This window comes from Hippoglossus hippoglossus, chromosome 1 (genome assembly GCF_009819705.1).
Source record: "Hippoglossus hippoglossus isolate fHipHip1 chromosome 1, fHipHip1.pri, whole genome shotgun sequence".
Lineage (NCBI taxonomy): Eukaryota > Metazoa > Chordata > Actinopteri > Pleuronectiformes > Pleuronectidae > Hippoglossus > Hippoglossus hippoglossus.
In genome coordinates, this window is record NC_047151.1 from 28,908,616 (window position 1) to 28,933,615 (window position 25,000).

General features: G+C 44.5%; 2 protein-coding genes across 3 annotated transcripts in view; one reads left to right on the plus strand and one right to left on the minus strand.

Annotated features, from left to right (window-relative positions):
- The first annotated feature begins 897 nt into the window (after positions 1–897).
- Positions 898–17,397, plus strand: akt3b (v-akt murine thymoma viral oncogene homolog 3b). Its single transcript, XM_034589574.1, has 14 exons — positions 898–1,323; positions 6,908–7,434; positions 9,592–9,717; positions 9,807–9,918; positions 11,077–11,221; positions 11,830–11,961; positions 12,646–12,711; positions 12,838–12,906; positions 13,026–13,148; positions 13,230–13,358; positions 13,937–14,151; positions 15,502–15,589; positions 16,105–16,207; positions 16,668–17,397. Exons 2-14 carry the CDS (start codon positions 7,389–7,391, stop codon positions 16,751–16,753), a joined length of 1,440 nt encoding a protein of 479 aa, XP_034445465.1. The 5' UTR covers positions 898–1,323; positions 6,908–7,388; the 3' UTR covers positions 16,754–17,397.
- Positions 17,398–23,137: 5,740 nt separating this feature from the next.
- pus10 (pseudouridine synthase 10) overlaps positions 23,138–25,000 on the minus strand; it is an 8,106-nt gene continuing 6,243 nt past the window's right edge. For both annotated transcript variants that reach the window (XM_034589419.1, XM_034589410.1), the window contains 5 exons: positions 24,905–24,960; positions 24,668–24,785; positions 24,420–24,562; positions 24,076–24,175; positions 23,138–23,741 (listed from right to left, as the gene is read on the minus strand). In XM_034589419.1, coding sequence (XP_034445310.1) covers positions 23,703–23,741; positions 24,076–24,175; positions 24,420–24,562; positions 24,668–24,785; positions 24,905–24,960 — 456 coding nt within the window. In that variant the 3' untranslated portion in view covers positions 23,138–23,702. The remainder of the gene's footprint in view (positions 23,742–24,075; positions 24,176–24,419; positions 24,563–24,667; positions 24,786–24,904; positions 24,961–25,000) is intronic.

The window sequence follows — 25,000 nt, forward strand, 5'->3', positions numbered from 1 at the left end:
GACGCTTTGGCTTCACTTTTAGGGAGCCGTGTTGGTTGTCTTTATTTATTAGAAAATATTTTCACTAGTGTGTTTTGTCTAAATTGTATGAATTGTTGTTTTCTTCACCCTAGAATGAGCCCTTTATATTCAAAGACTTTATATTTAAATACTTTATATTTACATCAGGAGCGGGTCCTCTCTACGGAGGCAGCCATGTTTTCTACAGTAGCCCAGACTGGACAAATTAAACCTTTTGAGTTTTTATGACAACCGAAGCTACCACAGGTTCTCTGTCTGCAACACGACACTTCCCCACAAGATGTCACTAGATTCTACACACTGCACCTTTACTTTACAGTTTATGCTTTAGACCCCATTCGACAATGTTTGTGGTTTTAGATGTTTTATTAGATGTGCATGAAATCTAAGACAGAGATAATCATACGTTCTGTCAGTGTGTTACTAATGGGTGAAACTATAGAGAGAATAAGTTACTCTCTACTTTTTGCCCCCTTTGAGACCCCCTGATTTAGACCAACATAAAATACAAAGTATGAAATATGTAGATGGAAGGATGGAAGGATGGAAGGATGGATAGAAGGATAGATGGATGATAGATCATAGATGGATAGATATAGGTAGTAACCGAGGTAGAGTATTGAAGCCAAATATAAATTTAAAGATAAATAACTGAAGCTTTACAAAGTTGTGCATTAGACAAACAGAGCCTGTAAAATGATGGTGCAGCAGATGTTTAAAACAGTGCAAGAGTAAAGCTTAAAATACAAGATACAAGAAAATAGAGATAAACACAGTTAGTAATGGTGACATGGTGAGCTGCTCGGTGACAGTGAACACACACACTTCTGGCATCCTGGTTAAAGTCATTCAGTTGTGTGTGTGTGTGTGCGTGCGTGCGTGTGTGTACGCCACGGGCACAGTGACCCCCCTGGATGTGTCCCGCTGAGTCGCCGGTGCTGTGATGCCCGACAGCCCCTGAACGCAGCAGGAGTCCTCCCAGTGAACGTGACGCGGAGCCGAAGCGAAGCGACGTTTCCTGGCGGAGCTGCGGAGGAGCAGGAGCCGAGCGGGTCCGTCTGTCCGTCCGTGTGTCTGCCTGCGAGCCGCCGCAGTCTGTCCGGGACCCGCACTCACACAGACTCACACACGCAGAAGACGCCTCCTGTTTCGGGCTTCACGGTCACCGGCGGCCATGGATCCAGCGCTGTCCTCCTCCCGTGTTCGCCGCTGAGGGACGTTCCTCCGTCGGATGCTCCAGTGCCCGTAGAGGAGCAGCGGGAGGAGGAGGAGGGGGCATCCCCGTCATTCTTCGACCACCAGGTGAATATGCTCCACTAACCCGCTCTCGGTGTGCAGGGCTGGAGGTGGAGGTCGTGTGCGGGGAGAGAGGCGGAGGAGACGCGGGGCCGGGGTCGTCGCTTTCGGGGCGGCGCGGGGAGCGGGTTCGTGTCCGGGTGGGAGCGGAGGTTAGCACGCTAGCTAGCCGCCGTTAGCGGGCTGCCGCCGCCGCCGCCGCTGCTTCGTCATCCGCCCGTCTGGGAGGGATGCGCCGCCGGGATGCTGCCGCCTCCGTGGGAGCGAGGGCGGGAGGGAGGGAGCGGAACCGTCCGTCTGGCCTCGGCCCATCTCCCCGATGGACGACACCCCCCAACCTCCCCCGTTTCTCCCCCCCCCCACCCGCCACCTCCCTGACCTCCCTCCGTCCCCCCCTCCTCCTCTTCCCGCGGTCCCTCCAGGAGCGTCGCGTCTCTGCCCGGGTTCAATAAATAAAACCCCCGGGATGATGAGAACGGCCCCGCCGCCTGCCTGCTATGCTAACCCGCCTCCAGCCGGCTAACGCTAGCTGTAGCATCACCCCCCCAGCTGCAGCACCCCCCGCTAGCATCCCTGGCTCCTGCAGCCGAGCCGCCGCACACCGGCCTGCCTCTCACCGCCGGCTCCCGGAGCCCGCCGCCGCTCCCGGTGACTAATCGGTACCGGGAGTCACCGCCAGACATCTCACTCGCCATTAAAACATAATGGAGCCCACCGAGCGGATGTTGTTATGTAACAGTTAATGACACCACACGCCCTTGAAACAAAAGCTGTTGTTTCGGTGTTTGTTTGTTTGTGTGCGGGGCCGGACCCGAACCGGGGCCCGGAGACCGGAGGCCTGCCGGGGCCGGGGCTGCTGCCGGGGCCGGGGGTGTCGGTCGCACCGAGGGCCGCAGCTCTGAGCCGGCTCCTGAGAAGCGGCTGCCCCTGTCAGCCATTGTTTTTGTTGTCATTGGGGGCTCACTCTTGTTTCCCAGCCCCCCCATTGTTGGAGAATGTGTCTGCCACCATAACACAACATGTGCAGCTTCTTCCATCCTCACTGTCTCATTATGACTCACAGTCTTTACAGGGATGTCATTTTCACTCATTATGGATTAAATTATACAGGAAACATGAGCAGTGAGGGGATGAAACCTGCTACTGGGGCGAAACCAGCTTGACTGAGACGTTAATATGAAAAGATACAGGTTTCATTGTTAAATCCAAGCGGGAGGAGGAGGAGGCCGATCTGTGATGAAGGATACATGATCAGTTCATGACTCACTGTGGCTCTGCTGCGACCGAACAGGGAAACATTTACCTCCAAAGTCATTTCCGAGGTTTGTGTCACGCCTTCCAAACGCACAAGTGCAATACAGTGATTTGATCAAAAGTATTAGAAGTGTGCGGAAACAATCTTCACAAACAAAATGTGTTGGGACAGATTGTCACTGGATTTCTTTTAAATTCAGGAGGAAGAGCGGCAGAGCGGCAGTGTGATGTTGTTCTTTGACAGAATCGTATCATGATTATGTGATCTCAACATCTGTTCTCCAAATTAATGATTCTGTTTATAAAACCAGACACGATTACATATTTATATATTTATATGGGAGTTTTTTCTCGCATAACGTGTACTCTAACAGAGGAACACGGTTTATTCTTCTTAATCTCTGCCTGATGAGATTTATCTACCTTAATACCTTTACTCGTGCAGACGTATCGCCCCGGCCTCACTGGGAAGTTTGTTGAACAGTGTAAACAGTCTTCACCATTTCAACATGCAGCTCACATCATGAACACGTGTCATCGGTTAAGTGTCAAACAGCTAAAGCCTGAATAGACCAGACCTCCAGAAACCAGAAGTTAAAGATCCGGTGTGGACGTTGCTTCTTTCTCCCACTTTGTCTTTCAGCTGTTTACGAATCTCATATCGTACGTGACAGAAACCTCGATCTGTCAAGTCGTAGAAATTGGTTTGTAGACGGCGTCTGACGTCAGTGTGTTGTCATCTGGGCGTGTGGAAGACTTTCTGTTTGAAGGAAGTGCTTCAACTGGTTGCCACGGTAACATCACGATGGTATCACCATCAGCATCAGCACCTTCAGGCGCATTACTGCACAGTACTCCACAGTACTCCAAAGTACTACAGTACTCAACACTAGTTCAAATACACCAAATGAACATCATCCTAATTCTGTCTCTACTTCCTGTGATTGGTCCTAAACTCCAAACTATCCGACAAAGTGTTTTCACTGCAAACCAACAGAACCTGGTTCAGTTTGATCCAGACCCAGGACTCCTCTTCTGCTCTGAGGAACCTTTCACACCTGATGTTCAGGTTCAGACTGAACTGACGAGTCTGAAGCTCTGAACCCAACCAGGTGTGAAGGTGCCCTGAAACTCGCCTTAAAATACTGTTGTGTGAACTGGAAATGAGAGTATGTTTGTCTGACAGTGCTGATGTTTAATTGTTGATTTTGGGGCCTTGGTTCTCAGGTTAGTGTCCTCGGCCTCCATTAAAACAGATTCATTTCATGTTTCCCTCTATATGTACACAAATAATCACCAAGTCAGCAGCTCTCTGGGTGCTGAGGCTCTTGATTGATCCTGTTGTGTTCAGCTTCAGAGAGGTTCTAGGAGATCCTCACTCTGGAAACATTAGAAATATGACTGCAGTAAAACAGAGGTGTGTTCACACGTCTGTGTCTGTGCTTCAGGGGCATGTGAGGGACATGTGAGGGACATGTGAGGGACATGTGGACTGAGAAGGTAAAGAGGATGTTTGTAGGGGAGAAATGTCCGAAGGTTGTGAGAGGAGTGAGGAAAGAGACGGAGGGAACAGGTAATCAACAATGAGGGAGAACGGGGACGAGGATTAAAGCAGGTGAGGTGAGGAATCCCCCCCCCAGCTGGGATTTGAACCCTGAGTATTGATCAGGAGCCTGTAACTTGCTCGTAGATCACAGATGTTGGCAACATCACTAACGATTTTCACCGACAAATTAGAGATACAATTACAAATCCATATGTCGGTTGATTTTAGTTTTTTCATCATTAATTATTCTTCCGATTATTCTCTTGATTAATCGACTAGTCGTCAAAGTTGCCCATTGTGATGTCTTCAGATATTTTCTCTGCCAACAGTCCAGTTCGTTGTCATAGAAACCAAGGAACCGGAGAGATTACTCTAAACAAACGGAAGATTATTAAAAGAGTGGCATACTATTTCTCGGTCAATCTGTTGAATCGATTTAGTGATTAACCTGCATCAGTGATTATCTGATATTTAGCACAGCCTGCACATTGTATATTTGGTGAAGTGGGGCCCTGGGTCCATGCAGCCGTGCGGTTATCTGCTCTGTTTCTGAAATGGTGCAAATACAACCTCTGTGTGTGCAGGGGGCCGAGCGACATCTATTAAATACAGAAGTGACCGGGCTGACAAAGCGACGTGTTTTATAAACCAACCTGGAGATGACCATCAGCCTGTTTCCCTCGACCTGCAGCCAATGTGGTTTCTCCTTGTGCTTTTGGATTACTACAGAAATTCATATCGCTCACAAACAAAACAAACCCTGTCAATCGATTGTGATTGGATCAAAAATATACAGCTAATGCCACATTTAAACAGATTGATAATTTCATGATTTGCATGATTTACAAATTGCAAGAATTACAAATGAGCGGCTGCAGCTGTGGTGGCGGCTGCAGGTCGGGGCAGAGGTCTCGAGGTCCTGTTGACTAGCTACAGTTTGAGTGTGAACACAAAGAGGCCGTTGACAGGAACCAGTGAGTAGATTGGTATTTTTGTTTAAGGTCCCGTCGTCTCATTTAGCCACTTCCCTTTTAAATGAAGTCATTCGCTCTGTGTGTGTTTAGCCGTTTGTATCCAGATGATACATTATTTGTGCAAATCGGTCAAAGTCATAAAAATACTGACAGCAAAACACACATAACTTAGAAAAGCTGAAATTTATCAGAAAATGACTCCATATGATCAATGATGTCATGAAGAAGTCAGGAGGGGGTTTCGATGATGATGATATAAAGTTTATAAGATTATAAAGTCACGAAATGACGTCATATAGTGAAGTTAAATATGCAACCAATAGGGTTGGAGACTAAATCTAGAGCTTATTTAGATTTACCTATCGTTCGTCATCATGTGGTATAAATGACGTCATGATGATGACATGATGAAATGACATCATTACAATATAAAAAACATGTGGTATATACAGGACGTGCAGAGTCTGCATCATCCCTCCTATTGTCCCTTTGTTTATTTCTTTAATTGAGTCTTTATTTTTTTTTTCACATTTTATTGTAAAACTATTTGTTGTTTTTACCCGTTTGTCTGTGGGGTTGTGGAGGAGAGAAGGAGTGAGTGAGGAGAGTAGGTGCTAGTGAAGGAGTGACATAAATAAAGAAGGAAGGAAGGAGAAGAGAGGGAGGTACTGGACTTTTCAGAAGGATGAAATGATGGCGGGAATGTGACAAAGAAGGAAGGAAAGTAGGAGAGGTCAAAAGTGGGGAAAAGGTAGTTTGTGAAACACTGATGGAGAGAAGGGAGTGAAAGAAGGAGCTAGTGAAGAAAGGAGGGAACAAAGGGAGGATAGAAGGACAGGAGGATGTGAGGGGACCAATGATTCGAAGAGGAAAGGAAGGAGCCTGCTGAAGGAGGGAAGAAAATAAGGAAGGGAGGAGGAGTTCTGTGAAGATGAAGGAGGAAACAAGGGAAATAAAAAGGGAGCCAGACAAGGAGGGAGGAGAAGAGGTGGTAAGAAATTATAGAAAGAAGTAAGGGAGGTAAGGAGAAAAGGAGTCAGGGTAATGGTAGATGGATGTGAAAAGAGAGTGAGGAAGGGTGGTAATGAAGGAAGGAAGGAAGAATGATGAAAAGCTGGAGGAGAAGTAGTTAGAGAAGGACTGATGGAGAGAGGGAAGGAAGGAGAGGGAGGGGAGAAAATGAGAGGGTGAGTGAGGTGAGGAGGAAAAAGGGGAAGGAAAGATTTTAGGGCAGGAGGGAAGGAAGAAGGTGAGAAAGAGGGAGGTACTAGACTTGTGAGGAGCGAGGAAAAGAGGTTCAAGACCTTAGGAAGGAAGGAGATGAGGAAGTAAAAAAGTTTACGGCAAAGTATGTAAGTCATGACAGGCAAGTGAGGAAAAGAAGGAAATGGGGGAGGCAAGAGATGAGGAGGATGTGAATGAGTTAAGGAGGAATGGAAAAGGAGGTATAGAAGAAACGAAGGAGGGAGAAGAGGAGGTAAAATGTTGGGAAAGGAAATGTTTAGAGAAGAAAGGAGGGAGTGGAGGAGAAAATATGAAAGAGTGAAGGGTATGAGGAGACAAGGATAATTGAGAAGGAGTATGAAGAGATGTAGGTGAGGTCAGGCGAAGGGGCGAGCTAAAGAAGGGGGAAAAGAGGGAATGAAACGAAAGTGGAGGGAGCAAAGAAGGATAGAAGGAGGTAAGGGGGCAGGAAGTGTGTTAAGGCTCCGAACAATGAGTGGTGACCTGCTGTGTTCGCTGTGCGACGAGGGAAACGATCCACTGACCCGCTCTCTCTGTTTTTACTCCTTTCTCTGCCTCCGTTTCCTTCCAGGCTGACTCACCACCGGAGCGCCTGAACACAGGAGGAGGAGAAGAAGAAGAAGAAGCAGCAGCAGAAGAAGAAGAAGAAAAAGAAGTTGGAGAGAGCGAGGGACTGTGAAACAGAGAGCAAGAAGGAAGGAGGGAGGGAGGGAGAAAGAGAGAAGGGGGGAGTAACGACTAAAAGAGGTGAGAAAGACAGAAAGCATCAAAAGAAAAGTGAGGTTGGGTCGGCGGGACGAGAGGAAGAAGGAAAGAGAACGTGATCGTGGCAAAGTGAGAGAAAGGCCGAGAAGCTACAGACTCAGAACAGACGGACAGATCTGAGGTCAGGTGAGAGAGAGCGGGCGCAGGTAGGTCGGAGGTCGAGCGGTCAGACGGACAGCTGACTGAGCTTCACCCGAACCCACTGTCCCGCCGCCCCTCCAACAGCTGCCCCTTCACGCCCACCACACTGGGAGAACTGGGAGAGCAGGCGCCCAGGAGAAGCCACCATGAGCGACCAGAACGTCGTCAAGGAAGGCTGGGTCCAGAAAAGAGGTGAGGAGGGTCCTGCTCTGTTCGTCTTTTATATCTCCCTCTGCCCAGGAGGCTGTGTTTTCCTTTCAGCAGGAAACGACTTGACGGGTTACCACAGAACTTGGTGGAAGGATATTCCGTTGGTCAGGAAAGAACTCATTAAATTTCGATCCCAATAAATGGGCAGATCCAGGAATTTTGTGTCACTTTCTCCGCGGCATTTCCCACAGAATTCATTCATTCTCTGGCAGTAGCGGGGGTGCATGTGGACGCACTCGATCATCGCTCTCGCATGCAGCAGATTCTGAGTGACGGGCACACAGACCAAAGAGTGAAAGGTCGCATGCACAGCTGCAGCTACGAGGTCTGACTGTCCGTGTGGACGGTAAAAACATTGTTGACGATAGCATGAGCGAGCACATGGCAGATAGTGCTGCACACGAACATCTGCAGCTCACTCTCAAACTGTGGCGGGACACGTTAAACACGTTGGCCAGCCACAGTCTGAGTGTGTGTGAATGTAGCCGTCGGTATCTGACAGAACAGAGACGGTAACCATCGCTAACCAGTTCCAGAAAATCTCCTTCTTTGTACGAATGGTATAAAAACCTAGATCTAGAGAATTCAAATGTGGTTTCATAAGGTACGTGCCCTCCTGAGTAGCAGTCTAGTTTGTTTGTCAGCAGAATTACACAAAATCTGGAAAACGGATTTCCACAAAACTACGTCGGAGGAAAGAAAGAACTCGTTAACTTTTCTTATCACTTTCTTTTATATTGTGAGACGTTTTTTTTTCTACATTTTCACTGATTTCTCAGAGAGTAATTCATGTGTCTTGATGACAAAAGTCCGACAGATTCAGAGGACTGATATCGATGCGTGATTTGTTGCAGCTTTTGGGCCTTGGTGGAGGTATAAGGTCGGTGTCATGTTGCTGGGTATAAAACACAGATATGATTGTGGCTCATAAATCCGGTCTGAATTGAAGTTCATGCACTGCTGCACTGTGATGTCGATCAAACAGAAGGATGATTGACGACTGGACAGAAACAGATTCAGGTTGATGAGGAATCCTGCTCGACTCGATTGATTCTTCATGACAGGATCATTTGGGAATAACAGAACCGGCTTTTTCAGATGTAGGCACTCAGAAGGGTTTTTAGTCGTTGTCCAGCATCAGTTAGAAGAGTGTCTGTGTTTTTGTCCGGCTCGGTGTGGACATGGCCTGAGCCAGTTTGAAGAACAGCTCGTCCAAACAATGCTTGTTTACCTGGGAGCGGAGGAGGCAGCTTTGCCGGCCTGCAGCCCAGTCCGAGCCGCACTTGGCTGGTGTGTTATTTCCCACACTGCTTTCTGTGTGTGTGTGTGTGTGTGTGTGTGTGTGTGTCTGTGTGTGTGCATGCGTGCTGGAGGTGTGTTTGTCTGCTCGGAGCTGTTGGCTGGCACAAGGGGAAGTTTCTCTGCGCCACTATGAGCATACAGAGGATGACCTAACACTCTGGTTCCTTCCTCTTTGGCCCCCACAAGGCCCTGAATTGTTTATTGCACCTTTGTGTGCTCTTATAATTCAGTCCCCAGTAAAACAGCCGTCGCACAAACACTGACCTGAAAGTGTCTCTGTGCTGTTTAACGTCTGGGATGTTTTTTATAGAAATGTAACTTTGACTGCAGAGTTTATTTTTGTAATGGTATTAAGATGACTGTATTAACACTGATGAGTCTGTTTTAAGTTTTGACCATAGACTGTAAATAAAGATACGAAGACACGTCTTCTCTTAGTATCTGGGACACAAACGCTGTCAACTTGTCCTTTTGGCATCGGTTGGAGTCAGAGTCTGTGCATTCTGATCGTGGGATGGATCTGTGGCATCGACCAATCACGAGTCAGTCTCAGCTGTCAATCATGACGTCTCGGCCTGTTTTTATATCATCAAATTAAAACCAAACTGAACAGAGATCAGTGGGACAAGTGCGAACAGTTTGAGCACAAGCAGAGCCGATCTAAGCTCAAGCAGGCGAGTGTGAGCGTTACAAAACTGTGGATGATTCCTCTCAACCTGCAAGACAACGCTCTTGTATAAAGAGGAAAACATAAATAATGAAATGAATGATAATCAGGTCTGAACTCAGGTGAGTGCAGCAGGATGTGACCTATCTGTGTCCCCCCCCCCCCTCCAGGTGAGTACATCAAGAACTGGCGACCGCGCTACTTCCTGCTGAAGTCGGACGGCTCTTTCATCGGCTACAAGGACAAACCACAGGACTCGGACTTGGCCTATCCGCTCAACAACTTCTCTGTAGCAAGTAAGATCCTCAACATCATGTCGTCACAAATTGTTTCTATACGTTTGAAAGCAAGTGTCTACAGATCCTTCGCTCTGTGTGACCTCCAGAATGTCAGCTGATGAAGACGGAGCGGCCCAAGCCCAACACCTTCATCATCCGCTGTCTGCAGTGGACCACCGTCATCGAGAGGACTTTTCACGTGGACACGCCCGATGAGAGGTGAGCCTCCGTCCTCCTGAGACAGATCAGTCTTTGCCATAAATCCGATAGAAGACAAATAAATGAATGATTGATTTTTAAATGATTTAAGATCATTTATTTCATAAAACTTGTAATTTTAAGCTTAAAATAAATAAAAAATGTCTGTGCTACCAAGTGTTATAAATACTGGAAAATAACTACACACTACTCTACACTGTTTATTTATAAATATAACTTATACGTGTATTAAATACAAAATCCTATTTCAGTTAATATTTTTTCCAGTAATGTTGTGAACCAGGTCTTAGATTTTAAATCGGTGAAACCTGCAGAAACCTTGTGATTTAATTTAGCTCAGGAAAAGAGGCTTGAAAAATAGATCAGAAGACACAGATCACTGTTGTTTTATAAGCTAATGACAAATAGATAAATGTCGATCATCCAGTTAAATGAAGTTTTCAGGTCGTCCGTCCATTTTCTTTTATTTTCTTAATGCAGACGCATCAACTGCTTTCCTCACATTAGTGTCCGCTGGCGAGAGGCTACTTGTGTATTGACATAATAAATACAGAAGTAATATGGAGTTGGACTGACTATCAATACATTTGGAAGGTCAGACATTAGAGGCAGATAAATACAAAATATATCCCAGCCTCTCGGTGTGTGTGTTAAATTCTCTTCAGTCAACACAGTAAGAAGAAAGACAGGAAACGGGGGTGTGGAGCCGAGGCTGGACGCCAACTGTCGAACTGTTTCATTCCACAACACAACATAATGTGTATTGATTTATTTATCATTAATATTATTGTACGTACAATATATGCACGTTTCTTCCTGATGTTTTTCTTATTGACATAAAAAAACGTTGCACACAGTCGTCTGCTTTTTCACTTTGTTCAAGAAAATACAGAAACAGCAGATAGAGGCAGGAAGTTATGTGGAAACCACAGAGTTTTAGTTTTTGTTCTATTCTCACGTCGGCTCATTCGGACATTATCCAACGTTTTACAGGAGCCTGTGATAATGTGAAGGGGAAAACAGACCAGTGTAAACGACAGACATCTGGTTGTGTATGATCATGTGTGTGTTTCCTGTTGAATTCGCTGGACGTCTCTTTGTGTGAACATGTGAAAACAGTAACCAAGTAACACACGTGTTTGATTCCGTGACCTGCAGGGACGAGTGGGCCGAGGCCATTCAGATGGTCGCAGAGTCTCTGGCCAAACAGGAGGAGGAGGGAATCCTGTGCAGCCCCACCTCCCAGATCGAGAACGTCAACGAGGAGGAGATGGACACGTCCATCGGCCACTACAAACGAAAGGTGACGGACAGCTCGCCACTCGTCTCTGTGTCGCTCAAATATAACATTTAACATTTTAAATGTTGGTGTAATGCAAGTGCAGATATATCGGCTGCACCATTCTGGAAAAAAGAGAATTCAGGATTCCTTTTGTTTGGAACAGAGATCAGGATTGTCTCTGGTTATCAGCGGTTTCTTCTGGATTCATTGCGTTGATTTTTTAAATTTATTTATTCGTCTCTTTCACCACCGTCTCTCTCGCTCTATTTCACCGCTGGTTTTCTGCAACTCTGCGTCACGTGGGCTAACGCCGCGTTGTCATTGGTTGAGGGAGAGAACACTATGTGGTGCTTTGGAAGAAAGTTGGAGCGCTTGTTTTGATGCAGCAGAATCGTGGTCAATCAGAAATTAGATTTATATCACAAATACTGTAAATAGTGCAGTTATAGTAGATCCATCCCCACAACAACGTCTCACAGCATAAAACGTTTCAGCTACACAAACAAAAGGTTGAAACGAGTGTAATGATTTTCTGATGGTCGGGACACAGGACCTCACAGTGGAGTGAGGAGTGAGCGAGCGTCGTTAATGTTGGTTTCTTCACGCCATGCCTCTGTTTCTCTGTCCAGACAATGAATGACTTTGACTATCTGAAGCTTCTGGGCAAAGGCACTTTTGGGAAAGTCATTCTGGTGAGAGAGAAGGCGAGCGGCACCTACTACGCCATGAAGATCCTGAAGAAAGAAGTCATAATAGCCAAGGTCCTTTTTTTAATGTTTCATCAGCTTTTAGTTGTTGTTTTTGCTGTTTTTCTCTCTGGTTTGAAAAGTGATGTTCACCCTCTGTTGTTTTCTGCTCCCGTCACATTTTGACTCTGTGGCCTCATTTTTCACTGCAACAGAAAATCCTGCAGCTCAGTTGAAACAGCAGAGTCACGGCTGCAAGTCGAGACAGTGCAAACACGTGTTATGTGAAGTAGAATATTAACTATAATGATCATTAAAAAGAAAATATTATTAATTTGCAAAAGTTAAATTCTCTTTGTATCAGTATATACTTGTTAAAACATGTGCTGCACATATTGAACCAGTTTCACATACAGACAGGTTCACACGTGGTTAGTTCAAAGACCGTCGGAAAGTTGATAATCTGACGACGTTTCCTTTCCATGTGTGGTGTCATGTTTTCTTTCAAACTCCCTGATGAGTTTTGGGTTTCAGAAGGATAATCATTTGTTTTTGTGGCAAACAATCAATTTCAAGAAAAAGAAATCAAATTTGAAACTCAAAATGTGTCTTATACTTGGCATGTAACTCTAAAATCAGTTACCTGATTGTCGTCATAGCGACGTAAACGTGACGTCTCCCTGTCAACTTCCATCCTCAACCTTTAGCTGCCGTCGTCTCCTCACTGATCTCTCTGCCTCGTCTTCTCTTTTATCACAGGATGAAGTCGCTCACACACTAACAGAAAGTAGAGTATTAAAAAATACCCGACATCCATTCCTAACTGTGAGTATCTCATGAAGCGCCGAGCTCAGAATTTACATGATGTTTTGGAGGATTCAGTGAAATCAGATCACAGACCATGAAACAAATGAAACGAGAGTTAAAAAGTATTGACGTGATGTGTTTCAGTCTCTGAAGTACTCGTTCCAGACGAAGGACCGGCTGTGCTTTGTGATGGAGTACGTCAACGGAGGAGAGGTGAGCGCTCACTGAACTGGTTCTTGATGCTGGGATTTAAAGGTGGTGGCCGGTGGGGAAGTGGCAGTGAAGACCCGGTTCAGACCTGGTATTCACGTCCGTCTTTTTTCTGTTCGCAGCTGTTTTTCCACTTGTCAAGAGAGAGAGTTTTTTCAGAGGACCGCACCCGTTTCTACGGCGCCGAGATCGTCTCAGCTCTAGACTACCTACATTCTGCCAAGATCGTTTATCGTGATCTGAAGGTAAATGACATCCAACGTTTTTATTTTAAACATATAAGATGTAAGAGACATTTCATTTATTCCACTTGTTCTCCTCATCAGCTGGAGAACCTCATGTTGGACAAAGACGGTCACATCAAGATCACCGACTTCGGCCTGTGCAAAGAAGGCATCACCGACACTGCCACCATGAAGACATTCTGTGGAACACCAGAATACCTGGCTCCTGAGGTCAGAGGTCAAACAGAGAGGAACAACATGCATGTTTGTTTTAGGAGTTTCCTAAACTGCACTTGAACAAAGGCACCAGTGGATCAGATACATTTTGTCTAAACTCAAACTGAGCTTTCAGATTGTGTTGGTCTCATGAATCTGTCACAAAGCAGCGACCACCAGCCGCTGGGCGTTAAAACCAAAGTGGAAGTTCCTTCAGACGTGGTTCCTCCAGCTGCTGCTCAGGGTTTTCTTTAGTAGAACGTCTGTAACTAATTTCACTTCTTCTAATCTGGAGCTTGGTGAAGCTTGTGAGGTTTTTTGTTACATTAGGAGGATTCGAGAGAGAAACCTGGGTTTTAAAAAGTCCCTCAGTCTGATGTTTCAATCAATCAGCAGATACGTTATGGTTACATCCTGTTTACAGAGTGTCAGGACATATTGAAAAAAAGAATTGAATATTTTGTGAATGAAGATATTACGAAAATAAAGCAAAAACATTTTAGGAAATAAGCAGCGAGGAGAAACTTAGAGCGAAAGTAATGTGAACCTCAGGAATATGTTAATAATAGTATGTCTGTATCCCATGTTATCAGGTGTTGGAGGACAACGACTACGGGCGGGCGGTGGACTGGTGGGGTTTGGGCGTGGTGACGTATGAAATGATGTGCGGCCGTCTGCCGTTCTACAACCAAGACCACGAGAAGCTGTTTGAGCTCATCCTCATGGAGGAGATCAAGTTCCCGCGAACCCTGTCGGCCGACGCCAAGTCGCTGCTGTCGGGACTGCTCATCAAGGACCCCAACAAACGGTAAGGACACGGAAAGACACGTGTGGAAAACCAAAACACTGACTATCACCAGGAAAGTGTGACATTGGGCAGAGATGAGAGGAGACGGAGAGGAAACGTCCCCGATCAGACTCGTGGTTAAACACCTTGGCCACAATAACAATCAAGAAACGAACATACAGCATTAATACAATGTTTTTCTAGTCACAAAGCTTCTATATGCAGCTGTCGAGGGCAATGTAGGGTGCAGCATGCGGACTGGGGGGGCCGGGAATCAAACCACTGATCTTCTGATTGGTGGATCATACGCTTTACCTCCTGAGCAGACAGATGTGTGCTTCCCCCGTTGAGCCCGTTGTGTCGTCTGTAGAGGTTTGTTGTTGTTACTTGAAAACCTGACCTCTGGGGTTAGTTCGCGATGTTTGAGGCGTAGTTTCTACTCATTTACAAATCACCACACGGCTTCATGTGAATCCACAGCTGTGACGTGTGAAGGTGATGTCGTGTATTGGAAAGCAGACAAGACCCCGAGGAGCAGCGGGTTTCACATGCTGTAATAATAAAAGATAATAATAATAATAGTACAGGAATATAATCTGAACATTAAAAATAATAACAAGTGAAATTTGAATGGGATTATAGAGGAAGATTGACGTGTGGGAAGAAGAACCCAACACCAGAGTCTTCCTCCGCTGCATTTTAATGTGAAGATGTTGTTTAACCTCACATTATGATCCGCTGGTGTCTGATGACACGTGGTGGTGTCAGGGTTCGAGTCCGGAGGTCGGTGACTTCATCCCGTCTCTCACTCCTTGTTTCTTATCGTCTCTCTTTAATAGAAGTAGAAGAAACAAATGTGGGAGTCAAATTAGAAGATGTGTTTATTCTGATTCCCTCCATGTCAGCTGAAGATCTATAATCCCTCCCCGTAACTACAAACGTCACCTCCAGGGGGCGGTGTGTTGCACCAGGGCCTGATGGGAAACATAATCTCCCCCAACTCAGATAAACTAAATTGTGGAGGTCGTCCTTCGTGGCCTGTTGACGTGGAGAAAGTGATCCCAGTTCATTTCATCGTCAGAGCAGCCATCTTGATTGTTATTCAGTAAATATGCTGTTTAGACGACACTGGCTGGCGGCTGCTGTTAATTCCCCGCTCTGATTATCCCCGAGGCCCTTTCTGTGTCTAACGAAGAACACGGCGTAAAGAGGCTACTCCTGCTTCACGCAGCGAACTCGCTCACCCCGCCAAGTTATTTTGGGATAAGTAGCAGGTGGATATTCTGGTCCCATTGATGGAGACTTTGTTAGAGCAGCGTTTGATGTCTGACTTCAACGTCTTCTCCTTCTTCTCCCCGCGCTCGTTGGCAGACTGGGCGGCGGACCGGATGACGCGAAGGAGATCATGCGACACAGTTTCTTTGGCACAATCGACTGGCAGGACGTCTACGACAAGAAGGTGAGAGCGGGCTTTAGCTGCCGGGCGTCATCTTATCTTCAGTGGTAATTTATTCAGACAGTGTACCTGAGATATTCTGGGATCAGGGTTACCTCATTTATCAAAAGAAGTCTGGCTGAAAACTCCAAAATAGACAGGAAAAGCAAAAAAAGACCTCGTATTTATAAAAACACGACTGTGTCCACTGAACAGACTCGTTCCCTCTTTCTGTTGAACTTCTCCGAACTAGATCGGTCAAAGTCTTTGCTCCTTCCTGCAAATCCACACCAGATGTTTAGAGAAGAATTCAGTCGTTAAGTGCATCTACTCAGATTTCTCTTGTTTTTATTCATTTAACTTTATTTAACCAGGAAAGTCCCGACGAGTTTAAACAAATATATGTTATTTTTCTTATAAAAAGTCGCAGACAGGAAACAGAAATCTTGACTTTTGACTCCTTCGCCTGTGGTCGAGCCTGAGACACTGTTCTGTTGTCAAAGACAAACGTTCATTCACCTGCTTCCTGTCGGTTGCAGCTCGTCCCACCGTTCCAGCCCCAGGTCAGCTCGGAGACGGACACGCGCTACTTCGACGAGGAGTTCACAGCACAGACCATCACCATCACTCCGCCGGAAAAATGTGAGCACGTCTGAAAATCCTCCGTGTGGTTTTAATTTGAACCATCTTAGTTTAGCACGTTAGCACGCGGCCGTTTTCTTCTTAGCATGCTAACGTAAGTCAGGACGTTAATTATGTCAATGCTCATTTAATGCTTTTTCTGTCAAACCTTAAAATGAGTTTTCCATAGAGGTATGTTTTTTGGCAGCATGTACAGTTTGTCATGTCTCAACGATAAAGATATTAGCATTTTATTTTTAGCACCAAACCCAAACATCAGAGACACGACGTCAGAGGTTCATCCTCTGGAGACCAGTCGTTGTCATGGCGATCTGATGTGCACAACCTTTAGACACAATAAATCTCTGTAGATATTATGAATTATTAGCAACTTCAATCCAAATATGGATCCTTTATTTCTGACGGGAAGTTTCAGGAAGTGTACGTGACGTTTTGTGTTGACGTCTGATTCTCTCTGCAGACGACGAGGACGGGATGGATGCGGCGGACAACGAGCGAAGGCCTCATTTCCCACAGTTCTCCTACTCAGCCAGCGGGCGGGAGTGAGCGCTCCGGCCCAGCCAGCCAGTGTCGTCCCCATTCGTGGCCATTTTGAGGAAAACACGTAGCCATTTTAGGAAAAAAAGAAAAAAAGAAAACCAGTCTCCCCTCTTTTTCTCCTTCTCTGCCTCCTCGCAGACGGGGAAAAGTCTTTTTAGGGACTTTAAAAGAGGTTTTTGCACAGTGGGAGAGACTCCAGCCGGTCTCCCCACACTAAAAAATAAGTCTCCTACATTTTCAGCGCAATTTACTGCAGAAGGCAATGTTTTTGTTATTTATTTTTTTCTCTCCGTCAGTATTAAGTTGTCGACCCAGGTTGCGTTCATCTGTTTTTGTTTGTTGTTTCTGTCCTTTTCTTCCTCCTCCTCCTCTTCCTCCTCCTCTTCCTCCTCCTCCTCCTCCTCCTCTTCCTCCTCCTCCTCCTCTCCTTCTTCTTTTGACTTTTTGCACTTGGTTTGAAAGAGCCGTTTTAGGGAACAAAAAAACCAAAAATGTTGCCTTACGTGTGCAGATGTTTCGTATCATACCGACAGGGTGTTTTGTTTTTTTCTGGGAGAGGGCGGGCGGGTTCCGGGTTGTGAGGGGTCATTCTTAGTCGAGAATAAGTGCATGGCTCGTGGTTCGCTCAAAAAGAAAACTACAAACAAACACAAAAAAAAGAGATTTTCTTTCTCATACATTTGCCATGGCAGCGCACATTCCCCAAACCCATGGCGATGAAAATCACTGTCTACAGATAAAAAACAGAAAAACAGAAAAGACGGAAAAGGAGGAAGGACGAGTCTGTATCATTCCTTTCATCGTTGCAGTGTTACTACTTTGCTCTCTTGTCTTTTCTTTAACCCATTTCTTTTCTTCTTTTTTTTATTTTTCTTTACTTGCGCTTTACTTTTAAGTTGTTCTTTTATTTTGAAACAGGAAACACTAAACTGCCAGAAACTGCACAGTTCACTCAGGCGCCACAGAGCACAACCGCAGACTCAGCTAACCGCTCCAGCTTTCCACAGCCGGCAGGGGAACGAGGCCTTTCTCTGCTTTCTCACCGCTTCTCCTCCACATCCTCCTCTTCCTCCTCTTCCTCTTCTTCTTGCTCCTCTTCCTCCTCTTCGTCGTCCTCTCTTCTGTTTCCTCATCGTAGCTGTAGGACTAGTGGAATGGATGTTTACACAGGGAAACGTGACTTAATGTACGTATGTACTGTATGTATGTGGGACATGGGGGTGAACATTATGCTGTCATCACACACACACACACACACACACACACACACACACACACAGGAAACAGCTGTAGGTTCTCTGCACTGATCAGACTGAAGTCTACAGTTTACTCTGAACAACTCGGATCCGTCTTCTCAGACGTCTGTTTACACACCGTCACTCCACGCGTGTGCGTTTGTCGCCGTCGGCGTCAGTGAAGCTGCAACGCGACGTTTCAGCAGTTTCCGATTTATTTATGCTACGAAGCTTTTGCTTCCTGCTCGCTGGCTGTCGTCAGAACACGTCTCCTCCGGTGAAATCGTCTCCGTTATATTTTCTCTACGTTTCAGCGACGGTCCGAGTGCTGCTCTCAGAAACGGAGGATCTTTGTGTCGCCGTCAGTTGTGTGTTAAAACCACTGACTGTGAATAAAGATGGACGACGCCACAATGTTCAATGTGCTGAGATCACAGATGAGATGTGGGGCCCCTGTACAGACGATAATCCACAGACGCGTCTCTACGTCCTCCCACTATTCAGAAGAGAAGCCTTCTGCGTATAAAATGTCTCATATACAAATCGTGGCGTGGAGCCGTGGTATCGAGGTTCCACCCGACCAATGAGGAGTCAGTCCCAGCTGTCAATCATGACGTTAAAACCAAACTGATCAGAAACACGTGAACAAACTTATCTCTCTTATCAGTGAGATAAGAACGACCTGAAATGACAGAAACATCTTTGACAAACATTTATTTAACGTCTACTCTGATTTTTTTCAGTTTAGTCCATGTCCCATCTGCTAACATGGGGGAGGAGGGGTTTATGACATGTACAGCAGTCAGCCACCAGGGGGCGATTGTTTGGCTTCACTTTTAGGGATCTATCATGTCGTCCATCTTTATTTACAGTTCGTATAGAAGTGGGAGGGACAAGACTCGAAGAGCAGAAAAACTCGGGAGTAAATCTGAACAACGTTAAAAACAAACCAACAAATTCGCCGCGTCATGAATTTTCTTCTGAAAACACTTAAAATCTGATGTTTGTGGAGAAAACTGTCGACTTGATCTGAGTTAGAATCACATTCCTCCGGGTTCCTGCACCAGAGGCTCAGACGAAGAGTTTTACGTCTTCCACGTCTTTAAAGTTTTGACGCCCGGTGTCATCTCGTGCTGTCGGAGAATTTTGTTCATGTGTTGTTTGTGCGTAAAAGTGACGAGAAACGTGAAACGCATCGAACCGCGAGTAAAACGTTAGAAGTCTGTGTCGGAACCCTGAGAGAAATATTCACACGCAAATACACAGATACTGTAAACAAGTATGGAGTCAAAGGAGTGCCGTAAAAAATAATTCTAGAGGTGTAAGAAAATGAATGTGGAAACAAAGAGGAACACAGAAAAGAATAGTCAATCGAGAAATGTGTGAATATGAATAGAAACATTAAATAAATCAATTTGTAAATATAAAGACAAATAGCAAAATCTAAAAGAATAACTAACATTTTCATTTATTGTCCCGTTTATTTGTGTCTGTTTTAAATATATCAGCAACAGGGATAAAATTAAGAAATGAAGTAAATATAGGCAAACATATATTTGAAATTATATACAGAAATGAATAACTGAAAATAAATCGATTAAATAATTTTTATATTTTGTTATTTGTATTTATATTTCTAAATTTATCTTATTAATTCCTCTTTATATTTTCACATTTTATTTCACCTGTGTGTTCTTGTATGTATTCCTCTTGACTTTTCCACATATAGCTTTTATTTTAATTATTTTACACATCGTTTTTTTATGGCACTTCAATGACTCCGTATGAGAAGACTGTTTTTAGACGATAAATCAGAGTAAAGAAAACTTTAATTTATTCCACAAACAGAAATGAGGCTTCCAGCTCAGCTCTTGTTCCGTCAGTGTTATTCAAAATTAAAAACTCGTTTATACACACAAACATGTTTTAGTACATCTGAACTGAGGGAATCGATAAACCACGAATCACGTTCCAGATCAGGAGAAGCTGAGCCGCGAGACACTCACGAAAACTGAGGACTGCCAGAAAAAAGTCGAGTCGCCCAAAACGTCTTGATGTAAATATGCAATGCCTTCGTTTTCTTTCTGTCTTTCGTGGCATCTCGACACAAACGTGATTTTCTTTCTCTGTGACTGAAAAACAAACCACTCTCACATCAATAATTTCAGGAAGGAGAAAAGTCAAACGCCCTTCCATTGGTTTTTAAATTTAATTTTTTTCTTTCTCGGGTTGATAACTCATCTTCGTCTGTGGAGGATGTTTCCATGGAGATAAACACCGCCCCCCCCCCCCCGCCCCTTTGAAAGTGGTCTCGTCCCAAATCGCTGTGAGAGGACGTGACTCGAACCGTGGAGTCTGCACTGTCGTTTCTGTTCCTCCCTCTTTAAAAACTAAAAATGACAAAAAACAAAACAAGTGGGACTGTGGATGAACGTTTTATTTTTATTCTTTTGCAGTGCTGGTTCCATCAGGTCGTTCCAGTCCCATCATCCCTCGCTCCACCCCCCCCCCCCCCCCCCCCTTTCCTCGTTTTGTACCATAGTGTTTGTTTTATTTATGTTGGTCATTCTACGCAGTGTTACCTTGTATGTCGTTAAAAAAAAGGCACCTCTTGAAAGTCTGTGAAGGAGGATGATGATGCTGATGATGATGATGATGATGGATGCATTAACTGAAGTCTCTTTTTATTTGGTTTTATTTTATTTAAAAAATTTCATTTTGGATCGTTTGCTTGTTTGTTTTCTTACCAAAACGTTAGGGCAAGAACCCAGTAGTGGACTTGCGTTGCCGCCGTGGTAGTATTTATTTTGAATTAAATTAAAAGAAATACATTTCAGGGTTTCTGCTGTCGTGACTCGTTATTTCTAAAACGTCCGTCAGGGTCAAAGTCGACGATTCACTCTGGCTTACATACAACCGTTTGAAATCTAATAACTACATTTTATATATATATATATATATATGTATAAATATATATCATGTAATAAGTCCTCTTGAATCCTTTGTTTAGCAGTAACTCTGGTTCACGTTCCAACATAGTAGGTGTTAGTATTTGTAGTATTTTGAGTGTAAGTCATTCATTCAACATATAAAGTAGTTTTATTTTGACTGATGGGCTATTTTGAATTAAATTGTCTATAGTTTAAGCTTTAATATGTAACACAGCCCCAAAAATGTAAATATGAAGTTAAGTTTCAGCAGCTAACTAGGGCTAAACAGTAAGTTTAATAGAGTTTCCAACATATCAACAATGTGTAAATCATTGTGAACGAGCTCTTCAGCCCTGGGGAAGAAGATCTGTGCCCTGGGCAAACTGTGGTCTTACACTGCCCTCTAGTGACCAATATTGCAGGTGCAGCTCAATCATCTTGATTTGACTCGTCAAACTTTAATGCCACGCCGGGAGAAACGGCTCCGAACCACGGCCGCTAATCACGTGCAGCGTGTCAGTGTCACTGCGCACAGACTGATCTGTTCAGGTCAAAAACAGAAACTCTTGTTTCGCTTCAGATCGTATAAATCTCTCATCTTTGCAACATCGAAGACATCAAAGGAATCTATGACCACCCACACTGTGACATCACACAGATGCGACAACCTCGTGTTTTGATGGCGTGTAGTCAAACGCCACCTAGTTTGAATCTCCATGTTGTTGAGATGACGTCATTTAAACGTCGAACGTGTAACGTCAAAAATAGGCGACTTCCTGTTGCGTTGTTCCATAACGCTCCGCCATAACGCCTTTTTTGTGCCACTTTGTATAGATATTCATCTATACAGATATAGATATTCATCTATACAAAGTGGCACAAAAAAGCCGCACTGTTGTTGTACTGTTCCTAGAAAAAAAAAAAAAGAGAAAATACATATAAAAAAATATAAATAAAAAAATATACCACTAAAGCCTAAATGGTGGGCTTCCTGTTTGGTCTAGCATATCTATCCAAGATACTTATTTGTTTGTTATGAAAAGACACATGTCCCCATCGATTTTTGTACATGTCGGCCAATCGTGGTGTCGGGGCTGCCCTTTAGGGGGCGCTAGTCAGTTATTTTGCCACGCCCATTGGCAAAATAACTTAATAATTCCTTAAAACCATATGACATGTCTCAGCTCATTTGAGCTGTTTATTGTTAAGCAGCCTGGAGCAGTGCATCAAAGTATAAAACATGTCACTTCCTGTCGCCAGCAGGTGGCGCTGTGACGATGAGTCAATATAGATTAAATTTTCACCACTTCTGAGCATGTTGAAGGCTCAAAAAGCCAATTCCTTTGGGTTAGAATAATAATAAGAAGAAGAAGAAGAGCCAACATTAACTTCAATCTAAATTAAGTATGTTGTAAGAATTTAGATATTATTGTTATAAATAATTGTTATTATAGTAATTGTTAGAGACAGACTGTTTCTACAGTTTCCGCATTTGTCCACCAGGTGGTAGTGTTGTACTGTTGTTGTACTGATTATGCCGCGGAGGGGGGGGGGGACCGGGAGAAACGGCTCCGAACCACGGCCAAAAAATACATATATATAAAAAAATATACCACTAAAGCCTAAATGGTGGGCTTCCTGTTTGGTCTAGCATATCTATCCAAGAGACTTATTTGTTTGTTATGAAAAGACACATGTCCCCATCGATTTTTGTACATGTCGGCCAATCGTGGTGTCGGGGCTGCCCTTTAGGGGGCGCTAGTTAGTTATTTTGCCACGCCATACCAGTTGCACAAAAAAGCCGCACTGTTGTACTGTTCCTAGAAAAAAAAAAAATGGCGGGCTTCCTGTTGCGTTTTTCAAATTGCACCTCTAGAATTTTTTGTTTGTCTGGTCACGATACACCTGGGCTACGATTTTTGTGAAGATCGGTGACAGATAACTGAGGGGCTTTTCCTCTGAGGGGCGCTGTTGAGCCATTTTGCCACGCCCATTTCAAATTACTCCAGAATACAATTACTTTTTGGGTTTTTTAATTTCCTGCAAACTTTGGTATGAATTTGAGCGTCTAGGCCCTGAAAAGCCCAAAAGGGAAATACAAATCCTTCGAAATACAATAGGGCCTCCCAGCGGGGGGGCTCGGGCCCTAAATATGAGTTTTTCTACAAACAATAAGACTTTCTCAAGTGTGATTTAAAGACAAGGTGAATAAATACAACTGCAAAAACACTTTGGTAAAGTTGCTTTAATGATTCCAAACAAAAAAAACTCAGGGTTCTCATAAATAAGATGCATTTATTTGCTCAGAGTTATCGGAGTTATCTGAAATAATATCAGTGGCATTATGTGTAACTGCCTCCATTTGTGACCTCAGCAAAAGATCTAAATATTACATTTTATCCTTAAGTGGAAATATGTTAGAAATAAACAGATGGACACAAATGTTTTATCATTTAAATCTGAGGTCCCTGAACTTATGGAAACAACAACGAGCTGCTGGAAAATTTAATAAAAAAAAAATAATGACATCAAATTAAAAGAGTGATTTCGTGGGTGTGTTTTTCCCACTGAGGTTCTTCTGACGGAGCAGTGAACACGTCACCGAGCAGCAGCAGGACTGTGCGACTTCCCTCTTCACAGCCAAACAGCATTTACCATTACTGTCACGTGACCTTGGCGGTCGGTTCGATGCAGCGTCCATACGGGACGAGCGGCGGTGAGAAAGAACCATCGAGACCGAACCCGCCGGCTCTCGGATCCGGGACAAGGTCTGCGGCCCCGGGGCGACGTTCACTCTGGGATGGCAGGAGGCCAGTCCACATCCACAGACTGAGAGAGAGAGAGAGAGAACATGAGGACAATCATTATCTAAAAAAAGTGTCTGAGTTTAGCTGGAGTCCAGTTAGGAAGTGAGCTCAGCTGTCCAGAGTTCGCAGGTGTGACAGGAAGAAACATCTGTGCGTCATCAGCGTAACAATGGACGAGACGCCACGTCCCTGAAACAACAGGAACACATACAAAGAAAATAACACTGGTCCCAGAAGTGAACCCTGAGGGACACCACAGCAGGAAAGTAGAAAATGATAAGACACAAAACCTTCAGATGAAAACCATCGTGTATGAGACAGCGCCACCCAGTGGCTCAGTCTGTTTCTCGTCTCACCTCCACGTCCAGCTCCAGAATGTCCGTGTCCGTCTGCAGCAGCTCACACAGGTTCGGTTTAGTGCGGCCGAAGTCTCCGTGGACGAACTCTTTGATGTAACTGTCGGTTGACGTTAAGAAGCAACAACACAAAAATCACTAACTCCTTATTTTTATTTATTCAGGTGAAGAAAAAGCTAAAAAGTTTCCATCAAACGAATCTGAAGTTAAATGACTGAAGATAAATTAATCGAATCAAAAGGTGAAGAAATTCAGTGCAACACTTAAAAAAATGTTTTAATCCAGCCATCCAACTATTCCATCCATCCATCCATCCATCCTGGACACGCGACATGTGAGGATACGTCCCGGCCTGCGTCTTCAGCTCCAGGTGGAAGTGATGTGGGTCCAGGAAGCGAGCGTTCATACTGTGGACGACTCTCTGTCGGACGGCGAGCGCCCGACGATGCAAAACCCTCAGAGGAGTTTTCTGATCCAGAGTCAGCTCCTGAACATCGACAAACACAAATCTTTACTTCCCGTTTGAATCTTTTGTTCAGTGTTTTACTGCTGACCACTAATACAGTGTGTGTGTCTGTGTGTGTGTAGTGACCTTGATGTCACCAATGAAGATGATATCGTCTCTCTGAATCGGTTTCCTGGTCCAGACAAGCGCTGTGTACGACTTCGTCTTCTCCTCCTCGCCCTCCTTCATTCGACTCATGGCGTCTCTACGCACACACACACACACACACACACACGCACACGCACACGCACACACACACAGTAATGAATAGATTTAAATTAAGAGCAGGTGCAGTGTTTTCCTTTAGAGCTGAACTCTTCTCACCTGGAGACGATCTGCAGGTCTCGTACTCTGATTTTGTCTGAAGACTCGTTAATCGTCTAAAAACATTAAAAAAGATAAAGTTAGGAACACAAACAT